The 10940-nt window shown below is 37.5% G+C and overlaps 1 protein-coding gene across 1 annotated transcript in view; it reads right to left on the reverse strand.

The window, feature by feature from the left end:
- The window catches only part of CCT2 (chaperonin containing TCP1 subunit 2), a 43236-nt gene extending 33058 nt beyond the window's left edge, over positions 1 to 10178 (reverse strand). Inside the window, exons 1-3 of the mRNA XM_081739073.1 lie at positions 10026 to 10178; positions 1817 to 2126; positions 522 to 651 (exon numbers count right to left, since the gene is read on the reverse strand). Of these exons, the coding sequence (XP_081595199.1) occupies positions 522 to 651; positions 1817 to 2126; positions 10026 to 10028 (443 nt within the window). The 5' untranslated portion in view covers positions 10029 to 10178. The remainder of the gene's footprint in view (positions 1 to 521; positions 652 to 1816; positions 2127 to 10025) is intronic.
- Between the last annotated feature and the right edge of the window lie 762 nt (positions 10179 to 10940).

Here is a 10940-nt window from a genome sequence, read left to right on the forward strand (position 1 = left end):
AGTTTGAGTGAATTTTCTTAAGAATTAGGCCTACAATTTATGTTAATGTTTTATGCATTTAAGTTAGGCATTACAGAAGGTATGTTAAAATGTGAACAGTTTACACATACACTGTACGTATTCTTTAACTTACTTTTTCTCTAATGAATTCCTGAAACGTGCAGTGCAGTAAATAAACATTAATAAACTACCAGCACAGAGCTAAATAAGAAGTGAGAAAATACGAAATGTATCATAACAGCAAGTTTTGCTATAAAAACTTTGTCTTCTGGTATTCGTGGAGCAAAGAAATAAGTTCACAGAACTCCGGCCTGCCATTAGTCACATTAGGCCGGATATTCGGGAGTATACTGTAGCAATAAATCTATTCTCAATTTTTACCTCCAAAGCTCAATACTTTTTAGACAACCTGACATATTTATTTTTTTCTCTTACTAGTCCTGTAAACAATTTCATAACCTTTTACAGCGAGAAGTTATCCACATATTAATGGATAAAACAAACTTATCAGATTTCCTTACCTGTTATCTGTTGCAGCATTTGTCAACGCATCACGTGCAATTTGTGTAGCCCTTCGCCAACCGGACACAATTATTTGTGGATGAATTTTCATATCTATGAGCTTCTCGGCTTCACGAAGTAATTCTGCAGCTGTAAACATTGGAAAAGAAATATATATTTACTGTAAGAATATTTTAAACATACCGGAAGTTTACACTAAAATTTATGGTACATAAAATTATTCGAAATAACAGCTTTTTTTTTTTTTTTTTTTTTTTTCTTGCTACCTTCCCAATTAAGTGTCGTGAACTCTTAAGGAAACAAGCCCCGTCTTCGCTGACCACAACGGTACGTTAACAACTATTCCAATCCCCCCCCCCCCAAATTCCATAAAAATATGGTATTGAAAGAAAGTTTTATATTTGTATATTAAAATATTTAAAGGTATGAAATAAGATTTGGGAGAGGGAACATTGCAGCTGCCCATGTCAATTCTGTAACTTCTTTTCGTTGTTCAATGTTTTTAAAAGAACATTATTTATGTTAAATGTTAAATTGGAAAATAAAAGGTATTACATAATTGTAATAAATAAGTACCACTACATGAAAGCTATTAACAGCAATAACTATGTTTATCCATTTAGTTTTAAAATTATTACAATAATAATTTTCTAATAAATTTATTAAATATAAAAACAAGAATCTGAAGAATGATCCAAAAAAAATTTTTTTTTTTTAAACGGAATAAGCACATCATACATCATACCGAGTTAAGTAATCGTTTGGGTTTGGCTACACTATATGTAGTTCTCCAGATATAAGGCCTACAGGAAAATTTCTGCTGAAATATATTGGATCTTTTGATCAAAAAAAAAAAAAAAAAAAAAAAAAGTAATATCGTACAAATCATTATAATGTAAAAGAAACATAAAATGATATTAATAAGTAACAATTATTTAGACTGACTGCTTCAGACTTGCCTAATTTTCTTCATTGGGCTTCCGTATTTGAATTATCGGCTCTCAATAAGTGAAGAAAAAATAATCCCAAGTAATATTTCCAATTTTTCTCGATTTCAATATGAAGTACAATTTTCTTTGACTTTTCGTTTTCCCTGACTTTTCCAGGATTTCCCTTACTCTAACATCTGCAAAAACCCTGGATGAAGGGTTCAACTGTATCTTTTGAATCTTCTCGATCTTTCCGGACAAAGAACAATTATTTCAGCTAGTTTACCATACATTAAGTTTTGCAACGACCTTAGTGCAATTTTGGGCCATTTATATTCCTAGTAATATATATGATATATACGTACCTAATACCGTAACGGACGTAGTCCCATCACCTACTTCATCGTCCTGAACACGAGACATGTCCACCAAAATTTTGGATGCAGGATTATCCACTCCAACAGCCTTTAGAATAGTGGCTCCGTCATTAGTAATCTCAACCTGGCCCTCATTTCTTCCCTGAGCAACAAGAATTTTATCCATGCCTTTTGGTCCCAACGTACTCTTCACCAAATCACCAATTGCAATAGCTCCAACGAAACTTGAAAGCCGAGCGGTCTCTGCTTTCTCTTGCTCGGCTTCATGTTTCAAGATTCGAACTGGATTTAACGACACCTACATAAAAAGAGGCAAGAATACTGATATTGGTACTTATGCACATGGTATATATTTGGTCTAGGAATTAATTCGTGCGGGTGGACAAGAGATGGCGCAACGAACGGAGCGTCCCACAGTTCCGTGTATCCACACATGTGTTGCAAACCCCTGTCATCGCGTATCGTTCGTAGTATAGGGCAGTGGATTAAAGCGTCAACAACACCAGTTTGTAGTTAAGTGAACATGGCGCAATTTGTGCCTGATAAAGTGTTTTTGCGGGGTGTCCTGCTGCATTACTTTAACATGCAGAAAAGTGCAAAAACATGCAAAACATGCAAAAAAGTCGTATTTTGGTGGAAGTGTATGGTGACCATGCTCTAGCTGAGCGAACGTGTCAGAAGTGGTTTGCACGGTTTAGAAGTGATGATTTCGGCTTGGCAGACCAAGAGCGAGCTGGACAGCCAAAAAAATTTCAAGACGAAGAATTGACAGCATTGCTAGAGCAGGATTCGTGTCAAACGCAGGAACAACTTGCAGCAGCATTAGGCGTTGATCAAACAACAGTCTCCAAACGCTTGAAAGCCATGGGAATGATTCAAAAGATGTCACATTGGGTTCCACATGAATTGAAAGACAGAGACGTTGAAAGACGAAAAACCATTTGCGAATTGCTGCTTCAACGACAGAGCAGAAAGGGGTTTCTGCATCGAATTATTACGGGTGATGAGAAGTGGATCCATTACGAGAACCCTAAACGAAAAAAGGCCTGGGTGAAACCAGGTGAACCAGGTCCATCACAACCAAAACGAAATATTCACTGTGCAAAGGTTATGCTGTGCATATGGTGGGATATGAAAGGTGTGGTGTACTATGAGCTGCTGCAACCGGGTGAAACTATGAATGGAGAACGTTATCGACGACAATTAATGCGTTTGAAGCAAGCTCTGGCCAGAACACGACCAGAATGGGAGAACAGACATGATAAACTAATTGTTCAACATGATAACGCTCGCCCACATGTCGCAAAACCGGTCAAAACCTATTTAGAAAATGTCGGATGGGAAGTTTTACCCCACCCGCCGTATTCACCAGACGTTGCTCCTTCGGACTACTACTTGTTCGATTGCATGAACAACGATTTGATTGGACAGCGGTTTACTTCTTCAGAAGATATCGAAACATGGGTCTCTGACTGGATCGCTTCCAAGGATGAGGACTTCTTTCGCCACGGAATCCGTACATTGCCTGACAGATGGGCGAAAGTGGTGGCTAGCGATGGACAATATTTTTCTTAAGGTATTTATGTATTTTGTGTTTGTACTACAGCTTCAATGTGTGCGTACCAACCGCACGAATTAATTCCTAGACCAAATATAAGGCTTCTCAATTATTTACATACAGAAATATAATAAATTTAACGTTCATTAAATTCTCAATCAATCGATCATTAGTTAATGAGTTGCAGAGCTTATCCTCTGAAGACTAAATGATTTTCATAAAATGAGGTACATGTCAATTTTCGAGCGTGAGAGTGTGGTTAAGCTAAATACAGTACGAAGTCGAAAATCCGAACTAATTGGGACCACAGGTAGTCTGGATTTTTAAATTGTTCGGATTTTCGAAAATGACCACGGAAATGGCATTTAGGCTTCAATATGCTCTTTTATCGATAAAGTGGTTATACAGTACATACAGTAATTACAATACCGTACGTACGACTACTTACATTTACTGTTTCTGAAGAATCTGCTCGTACACTAAATTACACTGTTCTTCTAACTCACACTTAAAGCTTAACTTGTATAGGCCTAGAGTAAAATAAAAATATGTATGACAAACAATTACACATGAATGAGCTTTTGTAAAAACACTGACTTCCCCCCCCCCCCCCAAAAAAAAAAATTGTGTACTGTCACTAGCTTCTAGGGACCGCATTTGGATTTTTAACGTTCGGATTATCGATATTATACTGTATCAGAAAAGAAATGAAACCTTAAGTTTTACGTCCCACGTTTATGCCGGCTAGGTTAAAAGGAGATGGTGATGATGAGAAATGAATGAAATTCTGGAATGAAGAAAGTGGGAGAAAACGGGAGAATCCCGAAAAAAAGCACGCACACGGTGTTTGTCCACAACAAAGCTCACTTGGCAAGAGCTGAGATCGAACCAAGAACCCCATGCACCAGAGGTGAGCGCTCTACCACTAAGCTACCGCGGCCCCCAAATCTCAGAAAAGAAAAAAACTCATCTAGACAGATGTTTAGTGTTATGAAATGAGGTGAATCTATCATTTTTGGTTCCAACAAAGCGCCTCAGCGATTTCGGAAGTGCCGAATGATATTCATGAAAGGGGTTGAATTCACTGGTACAAAAATTTTTTGGCAAAAGTATTAGCTCTGAAAAACACCAACACCTAAATCTCCCAGAATTTAATGATAGAAAATTTACGAGTGATTGGGTGATATCAATAAAACGGAGAAGTTACTCATTATTCCCAGTTTTGTAATAGTTACTCGCATTGGTATCAATAAAAAGAGAACTGAGCACTACTCGTCTTGGCTGACCTCGGAGATGCCGCGCCCCTTTGGAGAAACCACACCTCTTATTCTCGAGCCAAGTAACTACTCCGCGTTTGATATCAATAAAAATCAGAGACTCCTCTGTGATGCAAGTAACCTCTCCAAATTTGTGGAGCAAGCTTAGTAGGTGATTCCGTGCGAAATATGGCAGAGTATATGAGTATTTTGCAGCGTAGAAAAACTTATAAGCTGCATAGAAATGTTGCGAATGGTGATTACAAAAAACATTATAGGTTCATGAAAGAAAATGTATAGTGGTTAGCACAACATTTTTAGGAGAATCAACCGAAAGTCGGGATGGCGCACTACGTAAGACGACAAGATGTGAGTTTTCTTGCGTTACGTGAGTGATACGGAATTCCAGATCGGAGTGTCAGAAGAATCTGGTGTGGTTCAAAATACTGTGTCTATGATTACTACAAGTATAATGGATGCGATTATTGTGAAATCTGAAAACTGGATTGTGTCCGGCTAGAGCGTAATATGCAAAGGCAGAGTGGCAAGAACAATATACATTTCCGGATGCTATCGGAGCACTTGACTATACACACGTGGCAATGAAGAAACCTAGTATTTTGGAGACGAATACGTTAACAGGAAGAGCTCCATCGTGGCTAAGCGGTTAGCGTACATGCCTTTGGCGTGGGAAACCCGCGTTCGATTCCCGGCGGAAGCTCATGTGGTTCGGATTCCACGTTAATCAGTAGGTCCCACCTCATAGCTTCGCTACTGAAAGGGACGTTAAACTCAAAATCAACTCAAATCAACGCTGACAGGAAGGGGGTATACATCTGAATGTATTTTGATTATGTCAAGGCGAAAAGGGACACTTATGATGTAGAAAACGCAATCAGATGGACGTGCTTTATAACATGACTGGATGGAGATTTTTTAAAAAGAAAACAAAGGGGGCCAAGTTTCGTTCTTAAAACCAAACAATCTACAAAGACCTTGGATAACACGTGATATGCGCTTGTCGTGTTAATCTTGATATTGCTAGATTCGAATAAACATCCATCAGCTTTAATAGGTTCGTTCCCGTGGTTTCAGTATTACTTTCTTGTTTCTTTTCTTTTTTTCAATTTTTTTTTTTTTTTTTTTTCATTCTCGCTTGAATATTAAAGATTCTCTTTTGGATTTGTGTCTCAGTCGTAGATGTATTTGATATTTCGTTGCATTTCACTGTAATTGCCTTCAAAGCTTCAGCTTTCCTTCGTTTACTTTCTGGTAACTGTGACTTTGAAAGTACCACTGGAAACTCTTTTATAATAACCACAAATACACTTTGAAACTGTTGTTGCTAGTTGCCCCTTCCATGGACTTTAGGATACTGCGTCATAGGTTAAAAATAACGAAATGACCGCGCGACGGATGGGGGAAATGAGTAATCACTCCTTTTATTGACACGACTCACTGCTACGCGCAGAGGAAACGCGAGTGAACGTTCATAAATCTGGAGCAGTCTAGACCTGAGTAGTGGCTTGTTTTATTGATACGAAATTGAGGGAGGAGATTACTCCAGGTGTAATTACTCCAATTCTCGAGCAGGACTTCTCAGGTGTAGTTACTTATTTTTACTGATATCACCCATTGGATCTTACTAAAATTGTCACATACATTACGACTGTGTCTCCCGTCTTCCCCAATAGATCGAAGTTACTGACCAAACTTTCGACCCTCTTAAAATCCTTGCCACACTACATAGCCCCCAGAAGTGTGTTGTTATTCATTCGGTATGGGTTCTACAACCCCTCTCACACCTGCAGTTATAGGCTATCGTCTACACATGAACACATATCTTCTTCCTCTCTCCCTATCGTTTTCAACAGTCACATTTGCTATGTCCTTTGTTCGAAAACATTCTATGTATTACAACGAAACAGGATAGAATGATTTTCGAACACTAGCTCGAAAGAAAAAAATAAATATGATGTGGAATTTAGTGCCACATGTAACTAGGAAATAGATATTAAAATAACAGAACGAAGTGATGGTAAATCTAAAAATAAAGAACGTAGCGTTTACGTTTTAATGTTCATATCAAATAACCATACGCCAATGAAACTTGGCGAATATATAGCCTATGAAAAAATAGGAGTGATGCTTACACTTCCACCTTATTATTTTTGAAAAAATGACGCAATGGATTACACGATAAATGGAAATTTAGGCGAAGGAAAATAGGCAACAGGAGTAGGAGGAAAATTAGACGATTTACTGTTAACTGGCAAAATGTTGGAGATGTGTAGAGAGAAGCAGTTTTAAATGGAAAGCCATTTTGACTACGAATAATGCAAAGAGACATCCGAAACTAATTACAGGGCTCATAGTGGTCTGGTATCTTGTAAATAGTTGAAATGGACCAAAATCTCATCATGCCCCGTTTTTCCTTTGTCAATTTCTCTATCACCTTTCTCTCTGTTTGCTGTTTTGTTTCATCTTTTCTTCTTTACTCCTTTTTGAGCTTCCTCCTTTCTTAGGTTTTCTAAGTATGCTTTGTAGTTGCGGTAAGTAGATTTAGCAGATGTACGAAGCTTCTGAGTAAGTGGAACCAGTTCTGGCCTATTTCCGAATTTCATCATCTCAGACATTATATTTCACTTAGCACTGACAGTTCTCAAAGCCATGAAATATTCAAATTCATCACCTACTCTTAAGAACATAAAAGAAGCATACCACAAGACGAACATGATGAACCACACAAACACACACACGCAACGTTGAGCGGAGCGTTAACTATTGCGAGAGAAAACTAAAAGAATATTATGATAGAAGGAAGAGTAGACAAAGAAGGGTTCTCAAACCCACCTTGAGAGCTTAAGTATCCACCAACCGTCCACTGTGCTTTAGAAAGAATAAAAGCCGACTGTTTCACATGTGGCAGCAAGTACTGAAGGTTACAGAAGAGTAATAAGTAACAAATTTCTGCCTTTTTCCATTTATTTTTATGGTTATTTAACTATCATGCAATGTGAATTTAGAAGTAAATAGCATCTCAAGAATATTATGGATTGTGGGAGCATATCTACATCATCATCTTGGTCAGGATAATCACTTGGAGCTGTTATCACCCCCCTTCCCTTCAGTATGTTGTGGAAAAGTGTGGACGGTGTAGACAAGAAATTTTACAAGCGAAACACGATATATATATATATTTTTTAACGAATTGCCAATAAATCTTAATTGTCCGGGTAATGTATTTTCTTTGTATGATTGGAGGTATCCCGTAGTCGTTATTATGTTGCATGTATAAATTTTCGGCATTCCAAATCACAAGTAAGAAATAAATGGAAATTCAGCTACAATTATAGGTCGTCCTTCGGAGAATCAAACCCAGCACCAGTTCGAAACCAATCGGTTACGCAACATTAGAAATTCAAGAGGAAAAAACGAGAGAATTAATCATATATAATGAGATATAGTGATTCTTATTTATGTGCTCGAAGGCATGTGCATTAGCAATTTATATATATATATATATATATATATATATATAAACAGCTATTTTGTTTGTGAAAAACAAACTACCTGAATTACAGTATAGATACAACTTGCATTTGTACAATACAAGGTACAATAAACATATAGATGTACCATGTAAGAGACCCAATAAGTCGAAGAATAACTATGATGTACTAGGCATAAAATTGTATAATAGGTTACCAAGTGAATTATCTTCAAATCCCATGAATGTGTTTAAACATAAATTACACAATTGGCTATTAGAAAGGCCGTTTTATTCATTAGATGAATACTTTGTGCAAATTGAACGTGATAGTTAACATATTGTAATATCTGTTGTATATTTTGACGTTGTCTATTGCCATAATTGGTTCGTACATGTAGATTACCATACCGTAATCTACCGTACGGTACGTAACATGTAGATTAAGTTAGGGTAGGGGAGTGTAGGGTAATGTAGAGTGGATAGGATACAGTAGAGTAGGTTAGGCTACATTGCAGTACGGTTAGGTTGAGAGGGTAGGGTTAGGTTAAGGTAAGTATGGATCATTTCTGTGACACTTAATCCCTATACGTTTTTAGGGCAGGGTTCTAGAACACAGGTCCATTACCCAGAGGCTAAGTTTGATTAATTACGACAAAGTAAAATTTTCAAACCATTAACCAACAAAAATACCACTTACATTAAAGGATTCCTTACAATAATCTACATTATAAAGTAACAGGGGAGGGGCAGAGCCCCGCACATACCCCACATGAAGCCTAAGAAATCTTTTAATGCAAGTGGAATTTGGGTTAATTAATGATTTCAAATAATTTATTTTATCGTAATTCAGTTTACTTGCCCTAAAAAGAAATATAACCACAAAAACCAAAACACAATACAATCAAGGGGCTAATTCTAGTTGCGGGGAGCCAATACAAACCGTATGACGTTTCCCCTCCTTCCCACACGGGAAGTATCTCTCGTATACTTTAACCAAAGTCCTTTACCAGCGCCAACTCTTTCAGCACTTCAAACGATTTTTCGATTACTACTGGGTTAACCAGGTAGTCACTACGAACAACTTTTGCACTTAATCCGGTCAAGCGTAGGGCGGAGCTAGGGACCCGCGCAGCAGTGCGTCTGTAGGAAGCAGGCGCGTTAGCGACGGCAAGTTTGCTCATTTACGAAGATTTATTTCTAATGTTCTTCATGCATGGAGATTCCGTATCCTTGTATTCTCGGTTTCTTCTCATATAGTGGGAGGGGGAATGGTACATTGTAGGTTATCAACCAGTCATGTTACCATCTTCCATAATTAATAATACATATAACACAAGAATATGGGATCTCTACGTATGTCAGAATACCTGCATCAGCATTGTAAAGTATTACCCAAGCTAACAAACCATCTATTCCGATTTAGGGCAAGGCGAAGCTGGAAGGGATGCGCGAAAAAAATAGCGAAAACACAACGACCTGTATTATGGTTACAAGCAAGCTTTATATTACAAATGCATAGAAAGTCTCTTACAGGCGTTTGTATGTTTATACAGCATTTACGTGCACATGGTTCCAGGTTTGATTCCCGGTGCGAGATAAAGATTTGAAAACATTATGCCGGTTCAGCTTCCATCTTAATTCGTAAAACTCAAATGACCTCACATTCATAATCTGCACCATTCTTTGAAAGTATCTTCAATTGGCGATTCTTATTAAACGCATTAGACTCACACCCACATCCTTTATTCTTTTACCATGTACGCTTGTAGAATAAGCACGTGAAACACATGCATTCTATTTAATCAAAATTGTTTTTTATATTGAAAATAAACGAACCATTTATTGTCACAATATATACTCCATGTAAAATAATTTTATCATATAACTCACCATCTTCCTTTCTTTCAAGAACTACGCTTATTTTTCTAGATTGATCGACGATCATTCACCACAGATCACAAATTATAAGCAACTAATAGCAATACCAGTGGAAACAACAGCGAATCGACTCACAAAAGTTTGCGAGTTCGTATTCCATTTAGGGAGTAACTAACTCATTTTACTTATGTTCCCTCACTTGCTGCCAAGAAATTCAGGATTACAATTCAGACAAGCATTTCTAATGTAACCGGGGACCTAATTCCATTTTAGAACACAACGCAAGTTAAATTTGCTTTAAGAACTTTTAGTAGTGAATCTATCTAGCATATTTCGTAACATTTTGCATTGCGCAATGTAAATTTGCGATTTAGCTTGCTATAATCGACATTTTTTTTCATTATATTGCTGTATGCAGAATTTTGCGAGGTATCGTACGGGATGATTCGTGTGAAAATTTGCGAAAGATAGGAACTGATTCATGACGAATGGTTTCTCCTGCAGAATAACCCTAGGCCACAAATGTCACATCAGTCTATGGAAGACTTGTAAAAAATGAGTGAGCATAATATCTCGACCCGCGGTTCCCAACTTGAGGGATGTGATCCTTAAACGGTGTAAAGTGTACTGTCAAATAAATTACTTTCGACTTACAAATAGTATGAATATTCATAGGCGGAGCTATGAGGGAGCATAGAGAGGCATTGCACCCCCCAACTTTCTGACAAAAAATATAAATGCCACCTATAAAATCCTTTAATTCTTATTTGTATTTACCGTGCCCCCCCCCAGCAGACAATAAGTCTGCCCCCAGGAGACAATCCCTAACTCCGCCCATGTGAATATTGTAACAAAGACCACCATATGCAGAGTTGTTTTGACGTATGATTAGTGTCATACTAAAGGCCTGACTACTGCAAGAAACAT

This window comes from Thermobia domestica, chromosome 14, assembly GCF_964235325.1.
Source record: "Thermobia domestica chromosome 14, izTheDome1.hap1.1, whole genome shotgun sequence".
NCBI lineage: Eukaryota > Metazoa > Arthropoda > Insecta > Zygentoma > Lepismatidae > Thermobia > Thermobia domestica.